Below are 25,658 nucleotides of genomic sequence, written 5' to 3'. Positions count from 1 at the left end.
ACTTGGTATTTTTCCCAGAAAACTTAATTAAATGGTTTGATACTATGAAATGCCATGTCAAATGCTCTCTATGGTTAATTGTGCATTATTATGGTTACATATATATTGTTGCTTGACGCTGTGGACACTCAGGTAAGCTACATGTGAGTATATTGATGGTAGTGATGGTAATGAGTGCATTAGTGTTGAGATATATTTCGAGCTTATTATCATGCACCCCTATATTAGTGCTCCGCCCGAGGACATGGCCTAGCCTTCACGTGATTGTTTACCTTTCGCACCACATGCTCATCCTGGATCCAAGGCAGGTGCTAGCCTGTCGTACATACCATTTTAGGTGGTTCTGACTCGTAGGTGACTTGCGATACTTCGCACAACCTTCACGTGACTGTAGCACTTGAGCATACTTCTTTACACCTAGCCTGTCGTATAGACCACTTTAGGTGGTTCAGACTGGTGTGCAGAGAACTAGTTGATGAGTTATAGATCCAGCCGTATAGGTCACGTTATGTGACTCCGGCTTGCATACTATTTCATATTCATTTATTTCACCTGGCTTACTTATTTCTTACTGAGATTTGACATGGTATTTTCAGTGGATTTGCTATTTTGATTATGATTTTGGGATATAATCGTATATGCTATTTTCTAGGAATTATATAGGTTTTATAGCAATGGGTTACTATTTTTTATAGTGAAATGGTTTTGAAAAACTTTGTTTTTGCCCACTCACATTTTTTGTTTTGCACCCCTCCAGGTTTTAGATGGGAGTGCTCATTGGTGGCTCACTAGGAATTCACGGCAGCTCTGACAGATTATCATAAATGTAGGACCATCTTTGGTATTGTATAATTAGTAATTGTCCTGCTGGACTGCACCTAAGATACCTACACTCTGGTTATGTGTAGTCACACTTATTCTCGTCTTTCACCTTATCTTATTTAGTGCTCTAGTTAGTTTGGTTTTTATTTATTCGCATTTCATATAGTAATATTGCTTCCACACTGTGCACATGGCTACGTCACCTTCACGTGACGGCCAGCATGCCTCGATCTAGGTCGGGGTGTGTCATGCATAACATGTGTAAAATAGCTAGTTATCATTTAAAAAGACTTTTTATTGGATTTTCTTATATATACATATTATCTTCTAGCTTTGGCTTGGGGTTTCCCCGTGATGCCTTTGTGCTTGAAAAACAATTCTACCTATTTTCATTTAGCAATGCAATTCATTCATATCTTGAAATAGAATGAGCATTCTATTTTGATGATTATAGGAAGTTAATTAGTGGACGTGTCCTCCAGTTGAGCCATGCATTTTTTTTAGCACAACGGTATATTTTACATTAAATGGAGGGGAAGTTAGGTTAAGTCACACAATGAGCAACCTAATTTGGTATCGGATGTGTCATCCATGAGATTTGAATCTAATACTTCTCACTTATAAATGAATAAGAATGCCACTAAATTTTATACTGAGTAGCATTTGAGCCATGCATTTGACAACTTCACTTTATGGCAACACTATCACCTAGCTTAGTTGTTATATTTGCGTTACATTCTTATCGGACTTCTCAACAACACTTGCACCTTCATGCCAACTTTTTTATAGCCGCCACAGCCCACCAATTAGCAGGAAGTTGTAGCCGTAATTTTGTTTTTAATTCTATAAATAGCAGTCCATTTCACATTTTTATTATGGGATATTTTGGATGCGGTCCCTAATCCTTAACATTCTTTGATTAAAACCTTAATAGTATTCAAATTTTGATCAAGGTCCCTTGACTTTGTACACCTCATTATATTACTATTAATATTTTTATAATTTTGACATTAATTGTTTGATATTTTATGAGATTTATAATCCTATAAATTTAAAATCCCTCATTATAATACTATTAGAAAGGTTACAATAAAAAAAATTCAAATATTTTGATTGAATAAATGGATAAAAACTATGTAAAAATAAGAAATAATAAGTGGCAAAAGAAGGTATCCATGGTGTTAAAAAAAATTGGTACATTTCACATATAACAAATAACAAAGTGGTACATTAATAAGGAAGAATGGGTACATTTGAAATAAATTAGGGTACATATAAAAGATTAAAAATTATGAATACAAATGAATTTTAAAAAATATAGGCGCTAAAAGAAATTAATACATGGGTACAAAATAAAACTAAAAAGAAAATACTACAAAAATTTTAAAAAATGTTGCAAATTAAAAGTGGGTACAAACTAAAAATATAAATATATGATACAAAGTTTAGGCATAAAACATAAATATACCATATGTAATTTTTCTATCATTGATTAAAAATACAATGTCACATGACGGTATACACATGGGTACAAATACAAATAAAACTTTAAAAAATATGGGCACAAAAAGAAACTAATATATGGGTACAGATTAAAAATTAAAAGAAAATTGGTACAAATTAAAAAATATTTGAATTAAAAATAGGTACAAACTAAAAATAAAAATATATGATAAAAATTTTAACCATAAATATAAATATACTAATTGTAACATTTTTAACATTAAAGGAATATATTTAAAAATAATAATATTTTATCATTCAAATAATTAATGATGTTATTAATACCCAAGGACCTTGATCAAAAATTGAAAATGAATAAGATTTTAATTAATGGAGTAACAAATATAAGGATGTGAACCTAATTTTCCCTTTTATTTATTATTTATGCCAATCTTTAGTCACGTTGCATGGATGTACAGTAGTAGTCTTGCAATGCGTAATATTTGTATATATTATGTTACATACACAGAGAGAGAGAGAGAAGAAAGAGAACGCTAAGGTTTGAGGCATGGAGATTGCTAGTGGACTTGTTTTGCCAATGTTTTAGTTGTTGATCGAGGTTGGTTTATGTAGTGTCTTAGTAAACTCCTTATTTTGTAATAAATGAAAATCATGAAGTATCATCAGATTTTACTCTTTTTTTTTAAATATCTCTTTATTTACAAGTTAAGCATGTTTGATTTTGTGTATCATTTTGAGGTGTATATATAAATACATTATGTGAATTGTTGAGACTGTTCATGGAGCATGAGAATTTTAGTGTTGGGTCATCTGAGAGATAAATGTATAGGGCACGGAGATGAAGGATAATCAACACGTGAATGAATGATGTGATGTGGAATTATGTGGCATGATATGTGATAAAGCTTTTGATATAATTATATTATTTTCAAGTGTGAGTAAACATTATCGCTTGACTATCATATTACATATTCTATTTATTGGAAACAATGGTTGTTCCTCACCCCTCACCCTTTAATTTTTCATAGGAATATAACTGTATGACGGGCTAGACAAGTTGAGGTTGTGTAAGACAAGAGAGATAGAGTTTTGTTATTTATTTTGTACAATTGTAAAGTTTTTGGAGCTATTTGTATAAGAGAAGTTTATTTTCAACTGAGTCCTCCGTCTATTTTTGTTTTTATTTATTTATTCGCGCACCAAGGACGGAGTAGAGTTTTGCACCCACGAATATGGGGCGTCACATTTTATGTTGAGACTGGACATATATACTTCTTATTAGGCAAATTCAAATTTAAAGACAGATGTTAAGGAAAACTATACCATCCTCATCCTGTTTAAGTTGGATAAAGCTATAATTTGTGGCCAGTGCATTTATAAGTATAGGAATATTTAGGGTCTGTTTGGTATTTGATTTGGATCCAATTTTTTAACTCAAAAACAAGTTTTGAGTCACAATTTTAAAGTTCTTGTTTGGTATTTGATTTGGATCCAATTCTCAAAACCACAACTCAAACTTTTTTTCAAAACAAAGCCTTTTTGTTGAAAACACAAAAAGTGTGTTTTTAGACTTTTTGGATCTTCTCTCATGTCTCTCTCCTAATCCCCTCTCTTCCTTCTTGCCTCTTACATCCTCTCTCTGATCTGTCGCATTAATTGGATCCCCCATACCAATCACCAGTGGCGCAGCCACATCGAACGTCGGAACCTGAACGGAGATTCATTGATTTCGACTATCAAGTCCTGGAATCCAACCCAAAGCCATCCTTTATTTGCAGGACCAATATCGTCTGTTGGGCAAGAATGTTGCCAAGATCAGAACCGATCTCATGAAGGAGTATCTTACCACTTTCTGAACACACTTGGAAGCTTTCGCTCAAAAGCAGCAGGTCCCATTTTTCTTCTCAGTCAATCAATTTTAGTACGAAATAACTCAGCTTTCAGATCAAAATTTCATATATGCATGAAGGTTGGAGTGAGAGAGATGATAACAATGAGTTCATCAACGTTGGACCTAGGTGTTCAAATTTGTTTCTTTTTTGAATGAGCATGGTAGAAATTTTGATTAGTTTGAGATGTAGCATACCAAACAAGGTTTTGGATTTAAATTTTTTAAATCAAAACATGAGTTTTTAGAGAAAATAAAAATTTTGAGTTTAGTTCTTAAGTAAGATACCAAACGGGCTCTTACATTTTTGTTCCAATAACATAACTCATATGCCACCGGCACCGATACCAAATTTTGGGTCGCTGGAAAATTTCATATCAATGCTCAACAGTGACTTAAAAAATAGTAATATGTTCAACTTTAAACATCTTGAATTATGTTTTGTTGTGTAAGTTTTTTGTTTTGTTTACATGTATGCACAACATAAATTAGCTACGTATGAAAAAATTCATCACTTAACTTTTTTTTTTTAAAGTCATTTTTTAACAATGATATTGAGATCGGAAAATTGGATTGGCCGCGGGCCAAAAAATTGGATTGATCGGTCGCCAAAAAGTTGGCCGGTCATAAACCTTGGTAGAATTAAGTGACAATTATATGTAATTATATTAAGTTATAATAGTATGTATAAGCTATTTTGGTTGACTTTTCCATTAGAGCAATTCCACCCTATCCCAATTGCCTAAGCAATTGGGCAATTAGATCCCCCATAACTCAAAAATCCTTCTCCACCCCAGCCCAATCAATCGGGACATTCGTGGACCCATTACCTAAACTAAAATAATAATACTTTAGTTTAAAATAATCTTAAAATTAATATTTAAACTAAAAGATCCTTTTTGTTATATAAAAAAAAAAGTTGTCTATACATTTGAACTCATAACCTCATTGAAAATATTTAAATATGAAGTTTTTTTTTAATTTCATGAGAGAGTTCATTGATTGTTAGTTTAATACATTCTTTAATAAATAGATTTTAGAAATAGATAATTTTTATGAGAATTTTAGAAAATTAAAAAACTCTATGAAATTCACCCTTGAATTCTTGATTCTTATAATAGAATCATCTTATAGTAAATTGGTAAAAAGTATTGTTTGAAATACACACTATTAGGCCTTCCACAGTAGGAGAAAAAAAGTGAATACAATACCATTGTATTGAACTCATATAGAAGCTACATTTCTACAGTGGGCCAAATAATTTAAGTATGATAATGATATATTAAACTCATGAATTAATACCATTGTATTAAACTCATGACTGGTATACCAGTAACTTGAATTTACGCTAGTGTAAAAATAGCATATAAGTATTAAATTACCTCATTTCCATATATAGGTACCACACTCACTCAAACTATTGTGAAAAACTTTAACTACAATAATATTATTCTAAAACTTGAACTTTATCACGCATACCAAGTCAAGTTTCAAAGTTTTATTACAGAAAATCTCGGTACAATAACTATATAAGTTAATATAATTTTATCAGTTTCCTCTGTATAATTTTATATTTATTTAGCTTTGTAACAAAATTACCAAAATGCATTTGTTAAAAAAAAAAAGCAAAAATTATGCGAAAAAAAAGAAGAAAAGGAAGTCAAATGCCCGGTGGCACCGGGCGACTGCGAGTCTGTCACCAGAGAAGCAAAAAAACGACGTTCTGGCAGATAAGATTCGCTCGTTACAAATTGCATTTGGACACGACACCTGAAAACAATGTGCTGCCTTCAATTCTCTTCATCTACTTCCTCCACCATGTAGACAGACTCTCTCTCTCTCTCATGGATCAGCTCAAACACGAAAACTTCAACCAATCCGCGCAGCCTCCGTTCTCATTTGCCGACGAATTTCCGCAGCCCGCTTCCGATCGCCGCCTGCCCCCCACTCGCTCCCAACCCAATTCAAGGTTCGTCCTGCCCTTTACGATTCCAGATCCTATATATATATTATGTTTATGAAAATTTATGTTTGTTGCCCTTTTATCGCAGCAGCATCAGATTAAATGTTGAAAATTAGAAATATATAGTTATCTTTTTCTGGGTTTGTTTCTAGCTGAGCTAATTTTCAATAACTTTTGCTTTCCAGTCCAAATGGTATTTTTTTTAAAATAAAAAAAAAAGGGTTTGCTTACATTCTGCTTAATTACCGTGCTAAACACATTTTTTAAGATTTTGGTTGTAATGGGGATTCAAACTTGGGACCTCGGTTGCGAGGGAGAATGCTCTAACAAACTGAGCTACAAGCCCCTCGCTTGCTAGTTTAACGGATTATTGTGTGTTTTGCTGTGTGCAACTTCTCTGTTGTGAACCCACTTAGCAAATGAATGTGTGCAAAAAAAAGCCTTTTCATGAGTTGACTTTCGGGGTACAGTGAGATTATTGGTGGGTTATCTTGTTATCAATGTATGTTAAAGTATCATGATTGATTACTGTTTGCAGCCAAAGGCCTGAGGGGGAAGTTAAGGATTGTCTAACTGCTAGAAAGATTCAGAAGGCTGACCGGGAGAAGTTGAGGAGGGATCGACTAAATGAGCAGTTTCTTGAGTTGGGAAATGTCCTAGGTGAGCTTAGCACTATATAAAAATAACTATTTAATTGTTGTGAATCTATCAATAATCGACTAATAACCGGTTCTTTTCCGAATGCCTCATAATGTGATGAAGTTCAGCTATGACATAGATAACCATAGATAGAGATTTTGATACTTTGATATCTGTAACTCAGTCCAGATGAGTATTGCTATAGCCTATCGTCAAATTCTGTTTTTGTATTATTTCGTGATAGTGAAGTATGTATAGATAGACTACTTATATTTGACTTTCCTTACAGAGCTGAGTGCCATATACGAATTGTGGCACACATTTATTAACCCCCTACTCTTTATAGATTTGCATATGAAAGTTTTGTGTTCTGCAGTTCACTGCATGTCTGATCAATTTCCTTCTTCTGGTTATGCAAACAGCCTTCTAAGTTCTAAGAAATGCTTCATTTTCTTAGTACATTTGTATCGCATTTTTTTTTTGGAGTCAGTGCTATGCGGAGAAGTATTTGTCATTGAAATTTTCATCTGACCCTTTTGGATAACTAGTATCTTTCTAAGATAAAGTTTCTAATGAGAAACCTGAGTCAAGTTAACTATGCTCTGAACTCTAGTTTGGGGAGCATGATCTAGAAGTTGGAAACTTGGGCCAGATTGATGGGGGACTATATCTTACCGATGAACTTCTTTATGCTTCCTGCATAACTACCATAACTTTTAGTATGATGCACACTTATGGATTTTCATTTTTTCTTTCCTTGCTGGAGACATGAGTAGCGCATACTTTTGTGTTGATTTACGTGTGTAAAATGCAGATCCGGACAGACCCAAAAATGACAAAGCAACCATTATAGCGGACACAATTCAAGCGCTGAAGGATTTGACATTAGAAGTAGACAAACTTAAATCTGAGTGTGTTTCTCTAACCGAAGAGTCTCGTGAGGTGATTTAGTAATTATCTCTATACTCTGGTGAATTATGTCCAGATATGTTGGATTCATTTATTGGAACCTAATCACTATTTTATTTTAATAACAGTTGACACATGAGAAAAATGACCTTAGAGAAGAGAAGGCATCTCTTAAATCTGACATCGAGGACCTTAATGCTCAGTATCAGCAGAGACTCAGGACTATGTTCCCTTGGGGTGCTATGGATCACTCAGTTGTAATGGCCCCACCTTCATATCCATATCCAATGCCGATGACAATGCCAATGCCAATGCCCATGCAAATGCCTCCACGACCAATGCCCATGCATCCACATATGCAGCCATACCATTATTTCGGAAACCAGAATCCTGGGGTCATTCCGAACCCCTGCTCAACTTATCTTCCATATATTACTCCTAATACTCTGGTTGAGCAGCAGTCCACCCAATATGTATCTCCAGTAGTGCATCCAGGAAGCCAGTCTCAAGTTTCAGGCAAACAAGATGCTATAAACAAATCACCCGGGGAGAGCCAGGTTCAAAAAAGTGAGGATTCAATCGATGTCACGACAGAACTAGAGTTGAAGACTCCTGGATCTACTTCGGATCAGGTTAGCTGTAGCCTTTTAATGTTAAGTTGTTTTGTGAAAGATATAAAGCTATACAATCATTTTAACGCAATTACGATGGACCTTGTTGGTTTCATTTTACATTTTTTGGGAATGGCAGTCCTCGTTTACCTAACTTCATTGTTTTGTAGGATTTGTCATCAGTACGAAGAAAATCTAAAAAGTCAGCGAGGCTGGAAAACAGAGAAGGCAGTTCGTCAAGTAGATGTTCTTCTTCTCGTAGTGTACAGGATAGCTCATCTAATAGTGTAGTTGGTGGCAAAAAGGCTCACGACTGAAAAGGAGAAAAAGGGTTAACAAAGAACGGAACAAGGTAGGTTCTATTTTTATTTATTCTCTTTAAAGCCATTGTCTTATGATTTGGAAAATATCTATGAAAAATGCGCGAGTCATCTCACTTCAAGAACGTGTTACGTGTAAACCTAGCCCTCAAAGAATATAACCAACTGTTGTTTTCATTTAAAGAGAATAGAGTTTGTTATTATTTTATGGTATCAATTGCATCAGGTTGGTTATAAAATGTACTAACGACATCCCCAAACTCTCTAATATGCATATCCCGTGGAAAATAGGAAGGATTTACATCATTCCTGGTTAAGTTCATGTATTGGCATATTAGCATGGAACATAATGCATGAAGTAGTGGGAGAACGCGTTGGATGCAAATAATGTTTCAATGTTCTAATGCGATGGTCGAGTTTTTGATCAAGGTCACATTGATCAATGGTATCTGGTTCTGGTTTGTTATGGTTTTTGCATTTCATCATGAGGGAGAAGGTGAATTTCGGCTACATGAGCGCCGTGGAGACGACCGAGATGAACTATCATAATGTACATAATTCTTCGATCATAGTTGGTCGGAGTATAATTTACGTCCAAATACATTTGGATGTGATTTTTAAGCATGAAATTGTAGCCTGTATAATACAAAAGAGACCAAAACTTATCATTTCTGAATTCTTAGGCAGATGAGCGGCTGTGGTTGAAAGTTTTACGTTGTTTTCCCAGAAGAATCTGATCTGTAGATATTTTGGGATAAATTTAAAAGGAAGCGTGTCGTAATCGTGAATCTTGTGAGGTTGAGGTCCAAAGGGGGCAAAATACGTGATGGCACGGGGGCTGTGATTGGTGAAACCATTTGGAGGACCTTAAATGCTGAAAGGGATACGAGAGTGGGGTGCTTGCATTGCATGAATACAAAGAAATGTCCAATGAAAGCCACAAATTCGATAAACGGATGAAATGAGTTTTGCATCCAACCCAAACACTTTGAGTGAACGGCGAAATTTGGTCGGAGAGGAGAAAAACGTACTCCGACGCAGGCAACTCAATAGAGACAACACTCGTTCATGAAATTTGAGCGCATGAGATGCTCTGACGGAACTTTTTATGAGTTTTGAACTCAGAATATACTCCGAGAGAGTGGAAGGCGTACGTCTTGGGTGCCAGTGTATTTGTAATTTGAGTGCAGAATTTGATGATGCAATTGCAATGCATGCAAGAATGCCGAAATATATCCAAATTGAATATGCTTCTTTGTCGCTTTAGTACGCTTTGCTTAACTTCAATGAAAAGACAAAATAAAGCGGCCAACTTGACCTCTTTTTCTCAACTGTTTTTCCAACTGTTTCTTGGTTTCTACTCAAACTTCAATTCAAGATGCATATTGCCATATTGCTCAAACTTGTTTGTTTAATTTTTGTCAACAATCAATTTTCAGAATGAGAGAACCGAACATAGAATTTCGAGTGCTAAAAAAATACTTTTAACTTCTCTCAACTAAATTTCTCAATATCTCACATTCTACGTGTTTGAAGGTCCAAAATGATATCATTCATCCTTAATATAATATTTATCATAAATTATAGTTGAATCCATCAAATGACATTGTTTTTGACGTCGTTCTTAGATGAACACAGAAGAATGAATAGGCAACAGCTGCTCTACCAACCATCATAGTGGATGAGCCTAAAGTTGTTTTGAGATGACACCTAGGTTGATAAACCACATTAGGAAAGAGAATCAAGTCAAACACGCGAAATGTACGGGTAAATACGTTTAATCGACTCACTGAGTTACAAATTCTTTACATTTTTACTCTTCGATTTACTCTTTGTTTTTATTGATGCACAAAATCAACGAGATTTTACAATAACGTCAGCGAGATTTTGGAACAACGTAAAGTATTAAGTTTGTAACATTTGCTCAATTGATTCGATCACCTAGTGAAGATAATATGTAAATATATAGAGATAGAAAAGTAAATACAAGATGTATGTGATTCATCCTAAGTTTGGCTACGTCCACAAAGTAGAGGAGTTCTCATCACTAGTGGGTTCTAATGATTAGTTTAAGTACAATAATGATATTAAGGATTAATTGTAGAAGAATGGTCTTCTTTTATGGTTGAGGAGGGTCTTCGTTTCGTCCTCGGTTGATATATGTTAAAACCGGTTTGTATAGATGGGTTGTATGTATGAGTTGTCATCCTCACCATAGCTTGTCATTCACCTTACATCAACCTTTCTCCATAGCTTGTCATTCACCAATCACTTTCCATAGCTTGTCATTCACTTTACATCAACCTTTCTTAGTTGCTTGTAAAAGCTTCTTTACTTGTAATTTGGTTTTTGTTTTTCCACTTGTTAGGGCAGATTTTAGGGATTATGTTTGTGTAGTTATCCTACAATCTATTGTAGCTTTCTTTTGGCTCTCTATAAGAGTTGCCTTCACTCTCTTGTAATCTTCATAATGAAATATACAACAAATATTGAAATCAAAACTCAACATGGTATCAGAGCAGGAACCATAAGGTCCTGACTTTGTTCATTTTTTTTACTTCTTCATTTGCTCATCATCGATAGAGATGGCAAAAGAAAATGTGTCTAGTGCCGACAATGCCTCATCCTCTTCCCCAAACTTAACCCAAGGGATTGAGAACAATCAAAATCAACAACTCTGCTCGATGCTACTGAACGAGTTCAACTGCCTTCTTTGGTCAAGAGCTGTGTCACTTGCTCTAGGAGGAAGATCGAAGCTAAGGTTTATCAATGGAAGCTCTGAGCCCCTAGAATCCACTTCACCAACTTACGATGCATGGCATGCTACTGATCAGCTAGTCATGTCCTAGTTACTTAACTCCATGAAGCCAAAACTGTCTGAGCTTTTCAGCTACTCAGAGTCTTCCCTTCTTCTATGGGAGTCTGTCAAAGATATGTATGGCAGCCAAAATAACTCAGTTTGCATCTTTCAACTGAAGAAGAGTGTGGCTAGTTTAAAGCAAGGTGATCACTCATTTGTTCAACACCTTGGAAGTATGAAATCCATGTGGAATGAACTCGATATGTATCGTCCACACACGACTGATTCCGCTGTGCTACTGAAGAGGGCTGATGAAGACAAGGTGTTTCAACTCTTAGAAAGTTTGGGAGCGGAGTATGAAGACCTGCGTAGTCACTTGGTAATGACTCAAGAGCTGCCCTTTTTTACCAGTGTGTGTCATGCAGTCCAGAGAGAGGAAACTCGATGAAGAGTGATGAACGTTGAGCCCAAATCCAACTTTGAAGCTAGGGTTTTCACGACAAATCACAAAGCAACTGGTGATAGGGTGCTTGGCAAGAAGGCAGACTGGAAATGTTCTTATTGCAACATGAAGTGACATTTGAGAGAAAAATGTTGGATTCTTCATTCGAAGTTAAAGCCTAAGTTTGATAGGGAAGGCAAGATGATCAAAGATGGGAAGGGTGGAGTCACTCCAAAAGCATTTCATTCAGCTTGTTCCTCAACTGATGAAATGACCAATTTCTCAACAAATCATGTGTCATTGATCAACGAGTTTGCTATTTTTCTTCAAAAGAAGCAAGGAAGCACTGAACCTGATGAAATGACACCTGAAAACCCTACTGCAATGCTAGGGAAATTTGCTGGTTTCTTGGCTGACTCGGAGAACACATCGAAAGGCAATATTCCAAGTATTATCAGTGCCATTTCCACTGCTCTTAATGCAAATGTTACATATGATTTTTGGATTATTGACTCTGGTACCACTGATTATATAACTAATAAACCCTCTAGTCCCCACGATTTTCAAAGAACTATTGATCCAATTCATGTATCTGTTGCAAATAGGAAAGGGGAACCTATTATAGGGAAATGAAAGATTAGATTGCTAAGTGAGCATACTGATTCCACTGCTCTCTATGTACCTTCTTTTCCTTTTCAGCTATTGTCAATAGGAAAAATCATAAAAACCTTAGACTGTCTTGCCATATTTTCCCCTCACAGTGTTGTGTTTCAAGACCGAGTTACTCAGAAGAAGGTTGGTGAAGGGTACTTCTTGAATGGACTCTACTATCTCTCAAAGGAGTCCAATTTTGTCAAAAAGATCAGTGTCAACTTAAGTCAAGTTCAGGAACACCAATTCTGGCATCAACGCCTTGCCCATCCCTCAGAACATGTGATGACCAAGTTGTTTCCCTTTTTTTGTAAAAACACACTGGAGTGTGAAACTTGTCAAATGTCAAAAACCACTAGACTTCCTTTTGTTTCCTTTAATTCTAGAACTAGTAAACTTTTTGAGCTTGTTCACTCTGATATTTGGGGTCCTTCTCGTGTAGAATTCTTTGATGGGTATAGATATTATGTTACATTTATTGATAACTATTCTAGAGTAACCTGGTTGTATCTTTTAAAACTTAAAAGTGATTTGTTTGATGCTTTTAAGGACTTTCACAACCTAATCACCAATCAATTTTCATCTAAGTTATATATGTTAAGATCAGATAATGGTACCGAGTACACTTCCAATAACATGAGTAATTACTTGAGCAATCATGGCATTTTGCATCAAACTAGCTGTGTTGGTACACCACAACAAAATGGTGTGGCAGAGAGAAAGAATCGAGACTTATTGGAAAAGACTCGATCACTTATGATCCAAATGAATGTTCCTAAGAAATTTTGGTCTCAAGCCCTACTCACTGCCACGTACATCATTAATAGACTACCAACTCGGGTGTTGAATACTAAATCTCCTTTTGAAGTCATGAATGGGAGGCCTATAAACTTGTCTCACCTTAGGACATTTGGTTGTACTTGTTATGTGCACATTCAAGCTCTCCATCGTGACAAACTCGACCCTCGAGCTACCAAATGTGTGTTTATGGGATACGCCAGTTCTCAAAAGGGTTACAAAGTGTACAACCCTAACACGGGGAAGCTGGCAGTCTCTAGAGATATGCGATTTGATGAATATTCACCTTATTTCCACAAAGGGTTGGAGACTAATGCTAATATGGAAGATCTTATGGACCTATTTCCACTACCTATTCCAACAGAAATTCATGAAGTCACTCCTGCTCATATCAGCACTAGTAATTCTCAACTCACTGAAAGCGTAATTGATGCAGTGCCAAGCTCATCTGGACCATCAGAAGCTCAACCAAATCAGCAAGCTATACGTGCACCAAGAAGAAATCCTACACGAGATAGACATCCACCAGTGAGGTTACAAGAGTATGTTACTTACACTGCAAGGCATCCTATCTCTGCAGGCATTTCTTATCATAGATTCTCATCTTCTCATACTTATTTCCTTAACAAATTGTCCCACACTTTCGAACCAAGGAATTTTCATGAAGCCACATGCATGCCTGAGTGGCAAGATGCTATGACTAAAGAGCTTCAAGCTCTGAATGATAACTAGACATGGAGTGTGGTGGATCTTCCAAATGGCAAGAAGGTCGTGGGAAGTAGGTGGATATATAAGACCAAATTCAACTCCAATGGAAGCATTGAAAGACACAAAGCACGGTTAGTAGTTCAAGGCTTTACTCAAACCTATGGCATTGACTATAAAGAGACCTTTACTCATGTTGCCAAAATGAATACAATGAGGGTATTGTTGTCTGTGGCAATCAATAATGCATGGCCCTTATTCCAAATGGATGTGAATAATGCATTTCTTCATGGGGATCTTGAAGAAGAAGTGTACATGAAGTTGCCTTCTAGTCATTCAAGAGAAAATGAACCCAACAAGGTCTGCAGACTTCACAAAGCCATATATGGTCTCAAACAGTCTCCTCGAGCTTGGTATTCAAAGCTTAGTTCAGTCCTTGAAGCTGCAGGGTTCAAAAGGAATCATGCTTACTCTTATTTGTTTGTTCAAAGTAGTATTGCTAGCAAATTGGTTGTGCTTATATATGTTGACGACCTAATTATTATAGGTGACAATATAAGTGAAATCAAGACGCTTAAGCAGTCACTTCACCAAAAATTTGCCATTAAAGACTTGGGGCCCTTGAAATACTTTCTCAGAATTGAGGTGGCTACCTCTTCAAAGGGATTGTTCTTGAATCAAAGAAAGTATGTTCTCGATCTTCTAGATGAAGCTAACATGATGGAATGTAAACCAGCTTGGACACCCCTAGCTAGCAAACTTCAGTGGCATGAAAAATGTGAACCTCTCTCGGACCCTAGTGTTTATCAGCAAATGGTTGGGAAACTTATTTATCTCACCATTACTAGGCCTGATATCTCATATTCAGTTAGCCTAGCCAGTCAGTTCATGCACTCTCCTACTCTAGTTCACTGGGAAATCGTCAAGAGAATACTTCAATATCTCAAGGGCTCAGTAGGAAGGGGGATAATTATGAAGAACAATGGATTAAATCACATCTTGGCCTACATAGATGCTGACTGGGTTGGAAATGCCCTTGATCGAAAATCCTTAACAAGTTTTTGCACATTTGTTAGAGGGAACCTTGTCACTTTGAAGAGCAAGAAACAAACTGTTATTGCTCGATCTAGTGCCGAAGCTGAGTATAGGGCTATAGCAGCAATAGCCTGTGAACTCATATGGTTAAAAGGTCTTCTTTTTGAGCTCGGATTCACAAGTATGACACCTATGTCCTTGTATTGTGATAACCAAGCTGCCATGCACATTGCCTTAAATCCAGTATTCCATGAAAGGACTAAACATATTGAAGTTGACTGCCACTATATTCGTGCTCAAATTCAATCCAAGGTGATAGACACTGTGTTCACACGCAGCCACGATCAACTTGCTGATTTATTCACAAAAGCACTAGACTTTACTCAGTTTCAGCGTTTGTTGTGCAAGCTTGGATCAATCAATCCCCTTGATCCAGCTTGAGGGGGTGTATTGAAACCGGTTTGTATGGATGGGTTGTATGTATAAGTTGTCATCCTCACCATAGCTTGTCATTCACCTTATATCAACCTTTCTTAGTTGCTTGTAAAAGCTTCTTTACTTGTAATTTGGTTTTTGTTTTTCCATTTGTTAGGGCAGATTTTAGGGATTGTGTTTGTGTAGTTATCCTACAATCTATTGTAGCTTTCTTTTGGCTCTCTATAAGAGTTGCCTTCACTCTCTTGTAATCTTCATAATGAAATATACAACAAATATTGAGACCAAAACTCAACAATATAGAACTTTAGAAGCTTTATTCTGACATTGACACATGTCGTGCTGTGATTGGCCTTTTGGATGAAAGGAAAGTGCTTCGACAGGGGTGTCTTAGCATGAATCCCTCAATGGTCCTTGATAATATGAAGTTGATCGGTGCTTGGTAATTTCGGGATTAGTCAAGTACGGTACAAACAGTTGTATTTATTTTTTTCTTATTTTTTTTAGGGGAATAAGCTAGGCGACCGTTGGTTGGTACCTGTCAAACCACCGGTTAAAAAACCAAAGCTAGATTGTTAGCTGGTCAAAAAATAAAATAAAATAAAAAAATAAAAAAATGAAGTCGCGTGCAATTGACGTGTCTAGCAACCGCGTGAAGGCTCCTATCCTAACAACCCTTTCTGGTTACCATAAAACCTAACCACCACAAGTGGCGAAGCTTCTCTCGCTCACTGACTCACTACCTCACTCGCACCAAACAAGTAAAACACCCCCAACTCGGAAGCTCCCAACTCGCTGAGTTAGCAGCCATGGCGGTGGCCTCCACATCTCTAGCCTCCCAACTCTCAGGCCCTAAATCCCTCTCCTCTTACTCCGGCCTCCGGCTGTCGTGCTCCAAGCTCGAATCTTCTCACTCTCTCTCCGCTACGCAATCCCTCTTCCAGCACCTCCACTCCCACCTCCGCCTCTCCTCCTCCTCCCGCAAGGCCTCCAGAGGCATCGTCGCCATGGCCGGCACTGGAAAGGTAGATTATTAGTTCTATTACTCCAGCTTCCTTGTTGTTATCGCGTCCTTGTCTTTTGTTTGGTTTCCGAGAAAATTGAAAGGAGGGACCTTCGATCTTAACCGATTAAAATTTCTTATTTGCTATTGGATTTTCCTAGAAATTTTGAACATTTTAGTACTTATTCTCAGAATGCAGTTGTCCTTCACTATAAATTTCTGGAAATTTTCACACGATGTATTCATAGTTATTCATATTTATGGGTTCTCCTTTCCGGAGTTTACTAATTGATTGTATCTTTTATTTTTCTTGCAGTTCTTTGTTGGTGGAAACTGGAAGTGTGTAAGTACTTTTGCTGCATTGTCTATTTGCTTTGTTTTTTGTTCAACGAATTTGCGCGGTTCCTTGATAGAGCATCTGTAAAAAACTACCATTTTTCAATGGATTTTAAATATAAAGCCGGCACAATGCTGCCCTGGTATTTTAATTTTAGTTGTTAATTTCAGTGATACATAATTAATAAGTTTTTCAAAATTTGTATAACCTGTTTTGTTTAATCTATATTCTTAGCCTCTTTTGTTGGATGTTGAAGATGTACATATGAAGTCAAATTTGAAACCCTTTTAGTATGGTTCTGTTCTTCTTTTGATGTTTTTATCCTTTTTTTTTTCTGTGTTTTAGAATGGCACAAAAGACTCCATCAGCAAGCTAGTTGCTGACTTGAACAGCGCAAAACTGGAACCGGATGTCGGTGAGATAATGCTATGTTTAATCTTCATTATATACCTCTTTCAGTTTGCAGTTGATTTAAAATATTGCTTTTATCCTGTCTTTACATATACATGAAAAATGATCAATATCGGGTAGAAAGATAACTCTGCATGAATGGAAGTGAAAAATAAGTTTGGGTGATATGACTTCAGAAAATAAGGCAGCGATAGCATTGTAGCTAGGTAAGAAACTTGGAACTATATACAATGGCCAAAAAGGTGTTGGTCATAGATGTTCAAGGGTGGCAAGTCCAACATGTTACTTTGCATGTACATAATGGTTTCATATGTGTAAAATCAAGTTTGTATTGATATCATTTAAGAGTGTAAGTTTAGTGTTGTTAACTTTTGGTTTTCTTATAACATGTACAGATGTTGTTGTAGCACCACCATTTCTTTACTTAGATCAGGTGAAGAGCTCGTTAACAGATCGTATTGAGTTATCTGGTCAAAATTCCTGGGTTGGAAAAGGTGGGGCTTTCACAGGAGAAATCAGGTCAGTTTCTCTTCCTTGTTAAATTACTAGTAGTTTTTTTCACATATACATGTACTTTCATTTTGCAATGGATGTATGATCTTTGGTTGTGTTGATTGGAGACTATTCTCATTATGACATTTTAAACTTGCTGGGTAGCGGTTTCATAGTTTCTGCTTTTCCCCCTTTCGAAGCTCTTCTCCAATTATGTATGGAAGACTTTTTTCTTTCTTTCAATATAAATGAATTTAAACATTATTCAAGTCCTGTTTGAATTTGGAATCAATTCCAAAAGGTTATTAAGTCCTTGTACTTCAAGGAAAGTGAGTGGTCTGTTTCAAGATTGCAACTCAAACATCCATATCTTATAACAGTAGTGTATTAAGCTCTGAGGTGACATGGGTCTCTGATGATTCTCTTATGAATGCATTAGCACACTTCTGTCTGTGTTTTCAGTTTGATGAATTTACATAATTGCTAGTACCATTTTCATTTTGCAGTGTGGAACAATTGAAGGATATTGGAGCCACATGGGTTATTCTTGGGCACTCAGAACGGAGACATGTGATTGGTGAAGATGATCAGGTGAATGCTTTGAAAATCTATTGTTTAAATTTTAACGGAGGTGTCCTGAATAAAAAAATTTATGAACTTTCTGATCTATTGTAAGTATTCAAAATGTAACTGAAGTTTTTTATTACAGTTTATAGGAAAGAAAGCTGCCTATGCGTTGAATGAGGGTCTCGGAGTAATTGCTTGCATTGGCGAGAAGCTAGAAGAAAGGGAAGCAGGGAAAACTTTTGACGTCTGCTTTCAGCAGCTGAAGGCTTTTGCAGGTAACTTCACCCTTCTTTTTAACGATTGTGTAGTCAAGGTATTCAGCTTATCCTTTGTATAACCCTAATATGTCTACTATGCACAGACGCAGTACCCAGCTGGGATAAGATAGTTGTTGCTTATGAGCCTGTATGGGCCATTGGGACTGGTAAGGTAGCCAGTCCAGAACAAGCTCAGGAAGTACATGTAGCTGTTCGTGATTGGCTGAAACAGAATGTGTCAGCAGAAGTTGCATCTAAAACAAGAATTATTTATGGAGGTAACTTTTTTCCTGCAACTTTCTGATTGAGGGTCCATTTGTTAAAAATTGCACCACTGCGGTTGAGCAACCTAAATTAGTCATACACTTTCCGGAGGTGGTTCAAGAGGGGCCAGTTGATATATGGATTTAACTTCACCTTGAAATTTTGTGTGAGTTTGGTGTTTGGCTTGGCAATAATGGCATCATCGATGCTTTAACTGTAAGATCTAAAGAACTTTAGGAGACATTCAAGCTTGTCGTTGTCGTAAATATCATTTGAACATAATGATTCCGCTCAGCTGTCAGCTGGTCAGGATATTCTAGTCTTAGATCTGGACAAATATCTGAGTGCTGGTAGTAGATTTAACTGAATTTGGATATGATTTCAGGATCTGTAAATGGAGGCAATTCTGCTGAGCTCGCAAAGAAGGAAGATATTGATGGTTTTCTTGTTGGCGGTGCTTCCCTAAAGGTATACCCCTGCAATTATTTGCCTTGAGATTTCAAACACGAAGGCGAAAAGCATTACGTGGTTTAGAACCATCTTTTTTTGGTTGTAACTTTTACATAAATGACACTAACAAGTTAGAGTTTTCTTCCTCCAGGGCCCTGAATTTGCTACTATCGTCAACGCTGTGACAGCCAAGAAAGTTGCTGCTTGATTATGGTGGTTCCGAGATCAAATAAAGGGCCGATGCGAAGGTACCTTGAGATTGAAGCATATTGTAACAAATGTATGAGCCAGTTTATCATAAGGAATTTTTTTTCCTGGGTCGTTTTTGAAGTGTTTCCCCCTCCATAAAGATAGTAAAATATATCTTCTATCCATTTTCCATGGGTCACTTATTGTATGGTGGACATTAGAGAGCAATACAAGTCATATTATGTGGCATAAACATTTTGAACAAAAGGGGTCCTGAGGGGTCCTCTCTTTCCTGCCCTAAATCTCAATTGAATTCTGGCCTACTGAATTTGGTGAATCAATTTTGTAAAACAAGAAACTTTTTTGGTGTGTTACCTCACACATAGCGTTACTAATCCACGGTGTTATAATATAGCTAGATGATAGGGTCGGTATTTAATGGATGTTGGGTCTAGTCCTAGTAATTAGATACGTGTGTTATAACAAGGCTTGGATCGGTAAACCCTATGTGAGAGTCACATTGAAAAGTTTCTCCAGAATTTAGGAGCAACTAATCAAAGACATCAATGCCAATTAGGCATCAATCACGTGATTAGTCACCAACCATTACTTGCATATCTAGGGAGAGCATTTGTTCAAAGTAAAACTTTGTGAGAAGCAAAGCCTACACTCAAAGCATAAATGCCAAAGCCACAACCTAGTGTAAAACTCAAGCCAAAAAACCCACACCCTCTCTTTTTACCTCTTATATATACACACACACAGAGAAAACCTAGCTGCAAGGAGACTGAAGGAGGAAGACAAGGATGGAGTGGTTCTACCCTAAGAGGAGGGGCCCACAGTGGAAGCAAGGTTGGACTGGCCAAACCCTAACCTCAATCTCTGCACCTCCCCTACATTTGCTCACCATCTTTGCCATTGTTATTGCTTTCTTATGTCTTTCTCAGTACACCGACTACAAGTCCCAAATGCAACACACAACCATCAACGCCCACCTTTTCCTAATATCCTTTCCTATTTTCTTGATATTTTTGGTAGCTTCGTACTCTTCGATTTCTTCTACCGGATGGTTCAACTCCGGGTACCGGCCTTCACAGCGCGAGGCAGTTCAACGAGCAGGCAGGGGTGGCAGCTCAAGCTCGCCGTGGGGTGTTGCCATCTTGTTGGTGCTGCTTCTGGTGTTGGTATCTTACCAATCATCGGTTCATTCCAAGTGGTTTGGTGGGAGGTCGGATTGATTGAATCGTTTGTTAACTAAAAGATGTAATGGATTGGAATTGGATAAACGAATGCCTGTGCATTTTAGCATCGTTACTTTTTTGTTTTATTTTTCCTTTTAAAGTAAATACACAACGGTATGGATAGGCAAAGTATCAACAAATGTGTCTATCCGAAAGTGTCAACAAATGTGTCTATCCGAAAGTGTCAACAATTGTGTCTATCCGAAAGTGTCAACAATTGTGTCTATCCAAAAGTGTCAACGGTATGGATTCACAACTTTACACGTTGAATATTTGCAGAAGGTTGCCATCAACAAAGACAAGCTACACATGACACAAGTTAAGATGAAGAATCAGGCTTTCCCGTGATCAATTCTTGAGTATGTAACAGCAACACATGCATCAACAAAATCCTCATCTATAAAATCAGTAGAGAAGATTTGCAACCTATCTGCAATACCCCTCGAGAAGCACTCCGTTATAAACAACCTCGCAAACTCGTGAATCCGTTCGGTCACAGGCCTAACACACACAACAGGGTTATCAGCCTGAGGTGTCACTGTGTTCTCCACCCTGTAAAAAAATCTCCTTGATGAAATTGGAGGTTGTTCACTCAAACACTTCAAATTGTTCTCGAATTTCGTTGATGGCAAATCCGTGTCAATCCAATCGTCATTCAAGTAGACAGAATTCCACAGAGGCGCCCCTGCCTCAGGGGAAGGTGAATTCCTCGGCTTCCACACGCATATTATTCGCTTCGGCAACAACTCTGAAATAGTCTTGTTGAACACATTGTCGTCCTGGTTGATAAGGACCTCTCCGAGCTCATCCACCAAATACTTGTCGAAATCAGGAGGGTCTTGGTGCCCATATTCCGTCCTGATTTCAAGGAGTATGATCTCAGACTTTGTTTCGGACAGAAATTTTTTGATGTCCTTGATCACAACATCAATGTGGTATGTGATAAGAATTCCGTGGCACACCCGGCGATCTTTTTGAACCCGAATGTCAAGCACTCTGGTGCCTGTGACAAGCTGTTTGTATATAGACATTGTTTGGCATTGTCCAAAAGGCCTAGTGATGCATGGAATTCCAATCTTGTCGGTTGCAGAGTCATGAGTTCCCGGCCATACGATTTTGTTTACGTGAACTTTTTTCGGGTTGATTGCCGCCATCCAATTTTTCCTGTCCGGAGGCCTGTAGGCACATGCTGGGAAGTCCTCACCAACGCTTTGGTGGAGATCACGTAGTGCTTTCCGCTCCGTTGAGATCGCCTTCCGGCGTTCGAGCTGTTTAGGGAAGCAGGAACCCATTGTTAATAAGAATTAAAGATCAAGAAGAAGAAGAAGAGTTAACGTTATGCTCTTCCTCTTCTTCTTGTTCTTTGGATGAAAGTTATGGATTAGGCTGAGTAGAGAAATATTAAGACTATGGGATATAAAAGGAAGCATTGTAACGTTTAGAGAGAATAATTTTTATTAGAGTATAAGTTATTGATTTGTAGTAGAAACTGATTATTTTCTTTTGTGCAGAAATCTTGTTGATATATTATTATCTTCAAATGTGTTGTTTTTTAGGTCTTGGAAAGTCTTCCATTGATTGAGCTATTGGTGGAGAGTTATAATCGATTCTTCACTTGTTTTGATCCACTTGTATTCGTTTTTGTTTTTTTCCTTGATTGGTCCACTTGTTTGGCTCTCCAAAGTAATATATGGATATTTCCAAAGGTAGAAAGCAAACTTGTGTACGGATACCTTTTATTACCACGTCTTTCATACAACATCTCTTACAAGAACATGATACTTTGTTGTATTTGGTCTCATCCAATCTCCTACAACCCCTACTCAAAGAAAAAATTTCCCTAATCAGACAGTTCTAACGAATATATGCTCGCATTGTTAGAGAAAATTTGTGTAAGAATGCCCTCACCTCTCACAAGACCTTATTGTATTTTATCAATCCAATTTCATGTGATCCCTACTCAATAAAAGAGCTCTCCTAATAAGATAGCCCTGACGAATATCTTCTCCCATTGTTGTGATTAGTGGTTTATCCATGACATCCATTATTCCATATGGACTGCTTCAACCAAGACAAAGTTGACTATTCTTTCCCTTTTCATTTCATCAACAGCTACACTTGATCAATGGAATCCCACCATTTGTCCGTCATTTGTTTTCCATTTTCTTGAAAAGTAATAAGATACTTTCATGACGTTTATAATCCATTCATATTTCATGATAAAGTCATTATGAGGATAACCACACGTTTTTTGGATTTTTGGGTTTACAATTTTTATTAACTATTAAATTATTAAACTTATTTGTAATGTTTTTTAATTTAATTAGACTTGTGTTCATTTACGTGTCACATCAGCACATAACAAAATTTTTGATAAAATTGTGATGGAGATGCTACATTGATTTGGGATATTTACTTGCGGTACTACATTGATTGATTTTCAATTTTATGGACCATTTTAATGTCGTAGGTCAATTTCAAAGACCATTTTCATGTCGCAGGTCAATTTCAAGGACCATTTATGAGAAAAATGACTTATGGGACCCATTTATGTGTCACATCAACACTTAATAGAATTGTGACGGAATGACCACATTGATTTGCAACATCCATTTTCAAGGACTACATTGATTGATTTCAATTTCAAAAACTATCTTGATGGTGAGGATCAATTTTTTGGACCATTTGTGATAAAAACCTGAATCTAAAATATGCACTTACTAATTTGGCCCGACATATATTATTTGAGGTAAAGATTATGATTATCCATAAGAGATTTGTAATTAAAGTATCTAAAAATATTTATCTCTGCACTTGAGATTCTAAAGGCAATTTTTATTTCCTTAATATCGCTTCTAAAAAAGAAAAAAAAATCCATGATTATTCAAAGGTCGGTTTGCTTAGAGCAGGGGACCACAAAGACAGGTGTTGGTAGGGTTGGTTTGGGTTAATTTATATAATTAAATGGGGGAGGGAGGGTTGTTTTCAGAGTTTGATTACAGATGTGAAAGAAGCCAGACATAAACAAATAGCTGAAAATGATATACACAATATGAGGAGATTTCCAGGCTAAATTCATTGTCTATTGGCTGGCCGGCTTGACAATTATCTCCTAACTTTCAAGGACATAAGTTGCTTATCTAATTATTTTTTAGGGAACTTTAATGAAAAGCACCTGTTACTGTTTACTTTAACGAAAAATCATATTTTTACACTAAAAAGTCAATCCTTGTACTATTCACTTTACCCTTTATTTTGTCCTTATCATTAAAACTCAAAGTTTTCAAGCTATTTTCATTAGTTTTCCTTATTTTTTAGGGCAAAAGACTGTTTACTACCCTCAAGTTTCATGGTTTTCAATATTTAGTATATCAATTTTTTTCATCCCAAAGTCATACCTAAAGTGTTAATTTTGGGACAGTCTCATACATCCGTTAGTCAAACTGTTAACTTTGCTGTTAAATGATGATGTGGCACCCACGTGGACAATGACTGGGTGCCACGTGTCATTAAAAAATTTAAAAATAATTAAACTATTAAAATAATTAATAAAATGAAAGTAAAAAAAAAAAAAACCCCAGATCCCCATTGTCTTCCCCACCCCGACCCCCCATCCCTTCTCCCTCTACACATCCATCCTTCCCCTCCCCCTTCTCCCCAGATTCCCTTTCGTTTTTTCTCACATTCCCTCTGCATAGGCCTAGTCCCATCTACTCCCTCTGCACATCCAAGAACTCAGCTGTCCACTCCGTCGAGGTCCAGGAACCCCGACAAGTCCCTTGTCCTCGGATGGAAGCACGACAACCCTCTCTTCCACAGAAATCTTGCCTAGCTGCAGAGATTCAAGAACAACAACCAACCAACCAAATCTCAATCAAACAACCAATTAGTCAATCAATCAATCCAAATCTAAAAATTCAAATTGTAGAGAGAAAAAGAGAGGGGGCGTACAGAGATGGCTCTGGGGGTGGCGTAGGGAAGGCGGAACTCTGGTGAGGAAATCAGAGAGAGATGACGGGAGGGAGGGAGGGTGGTTGGTGTGGGTTGTAGAGGAGAGAAGAGAGGGAGGGAGAGTGGGTGGTTGCAGAGGAAAGAAGAGAGGGTGGCGGTTGCAGCAAGTGCCAGAGGGAGGAGTGGATGGAGAAAGGGTGGCTCGGGTAGGCAAGGGGTGGGTGATGGGGTGCTCAGATGGAGAAGATGAAGAGGGTGGATGGGATGAAGGGGGCGGAGGGGATGGGGGAAGGATGGATGTGCAGATGGAGAAGGGAGGGGGGTCGGGGTGGGTAAGACAAAGGGATCTGGGGATTTTTTATTTTTTTTTACTTTCATTTTATTAATTATTTTTAAAATTTTTAATGACATGTGGCACCCATTCATTGTCCACGTGAGTGCCACATCATCATTTAACAGCAAAGTTAACAGTTTGACTAACGGATGTATGAGACTATCCCAAAATTTACACTTTAGGTATGACTCTGGGATGAAAAAAAATTGATGTACTAAATGTTGAAAACCATGAAACTTGAGGGTAGTAAACAGTCTTTTACCCTATTTTTTATCACTTTCATGTACTTACTTCATATATTTCTTCTTATCAATAAGATCAAATTATTTTAGTCATATGCATTTGAGTGTAACAAGTAACATTCTTATTAATTATTAATATGAGTCACGAGTCTATTTGGCCCCTCGTTTAACTAATAGGACAAACTTCATATGAAGAGCAAATGGATCAAGCAATTGAGTTATTTGATTGTACTAAAGTCTCATGGTGCCTCAACACAACTTTATGAATATTTGAAGGTTTCATCCCAAAATCAATGGGCAACGCGACCGGAACTGTCAAATTCCTTTTAAGTTATTTTTCTGATGTGGGATAATTTTTTTTCACATACTCAAATATGTTACCTATTTCATGTTTCAATAAACATGATCACTTACAAATTACAACTACCCTAGCTTAAG

At 37.0% G+C, this 25,658-nt stretch overlaps 4 protein-coding genes across 7 annotated transcripts; 3 read left to right on the top strand and 1 right to left on the bottom strand.

Moving 5' to 3' along the window:
• Nucleotides 1-5,823: 5,823 nt before the first annotated feature.
• LOC126621634 (transcription factor bHLH121-like) lies at nt 5,824-9,947 on the top strand. Of its 4 annotated transcripts, none has more exons than XM_050290177.1 (6): nt 5,824-6,143; nt 6,676-6,797; nt 7,591-7,718; nt 7,814-8,317; nt 8,467-8,648; nt 9,300-9,947. In XM_050290177.1, exons 1-5 carry the CDS (start codon nt 5,839-5,841, stop codon nt 8,611-8,613), a joined length of 1,206 nt encoding a protein of 401 aa, XP_050146134.1. In that variant the 5' UTR covers nt 5,824-5,838; the 3' UTR covers nt 8,614-8,648; nt 9,300-9,947. The 4 variants fall into 4 exon arrangements, with proteins under 4 accessions (XP_050146134.1, XP_050146132.1, XP_050146133.1 ...); XM_050290175.1 differs by lacking the exon at nt 9,300-9,947 and adding an exon at nt 8,908-9,284; XM_050290176.1 differs by lacking the exon at nt 9,300-9,947 and adding an exon at nt 8,843-9,284.
• A 6,245-nt stretch (nt 9,948-16,192) lies between these two features.
• LOC126621639 (triosephosphate isomerase, chloroplastic) lies at nt 16,193-19,719 on the top strand. Its single transcript, XM_050290185.1, has 9 exons — nt 16,193-16,507; nt 16,802-16,828; nt 17,168-17,237; nt 17,629-17,752; nt 18,232-18,316; nt 18,435-18,567; nt 18,654-18,827; nt 19,199-19,281; nt 19,415-19,719. Exons 1-9 carry the CDS (start codon nt 16,292-16,294, stop codon nt 19,469-19,471), a joined length of 969 nt encoding a protein of 322 aa, XP_050146142.1. The 5' UTR covers nt 16,193-16,291; the 3' UTR covers nt 19,472-19,719.
• Nucleotides 19,720-19,847: 128 nt separating this feature from the next.
• LOC126621646 (uncharacterized) lies at nt 19,848-20,766 on the top strand. Its single transcript, XM_050290191.1, has one exon. It carries the CDS (start codon nt 20,259-20,261, stop codon nt 20,688-20,690), a length of 432 nt encoding a protein of 143 aa, XP_050146148.1. The 5' UTR covers nt 19,848-20,258; the 3' UTR covers nt 20,691-20,766.
• On the bottom strand, nt 20,730-22,170 carry LOC126621640 (uncharacterized). Its single transcript, XM_050290186.1, has one exon. The coding sequence runs from the start codon at nt 21,983-21,985 to the stop codon at nt 21,026-21,028; it is 960 nt and encodes a 319-aa protein (XP_050146143.1). The 5' UTR covers nt 21,986-22,170; the 3' UTR covers nt 20,730-21,025.
• Nucleotides 22,171-25,658: the final 3,488 nt, after the last annotated feature.

This window comes from Malus sylvestris, chromosome 5 (assembly GCF_916048215.2).
Source record: "Malus sylvestris chromosome 5, drMalSylv7.2, whole genome shotgun sequence".
NCBI lineage: Eukaryota > Viridiplantae > Streptophyta > Magnoliopsida > Rosales > Rosaceae > Malus > Malus sylvestris.
Note: the sequence above shows the minus strand (reverse complement) of the source record. Positions and strands in the feature narration are given on the sequence as shown.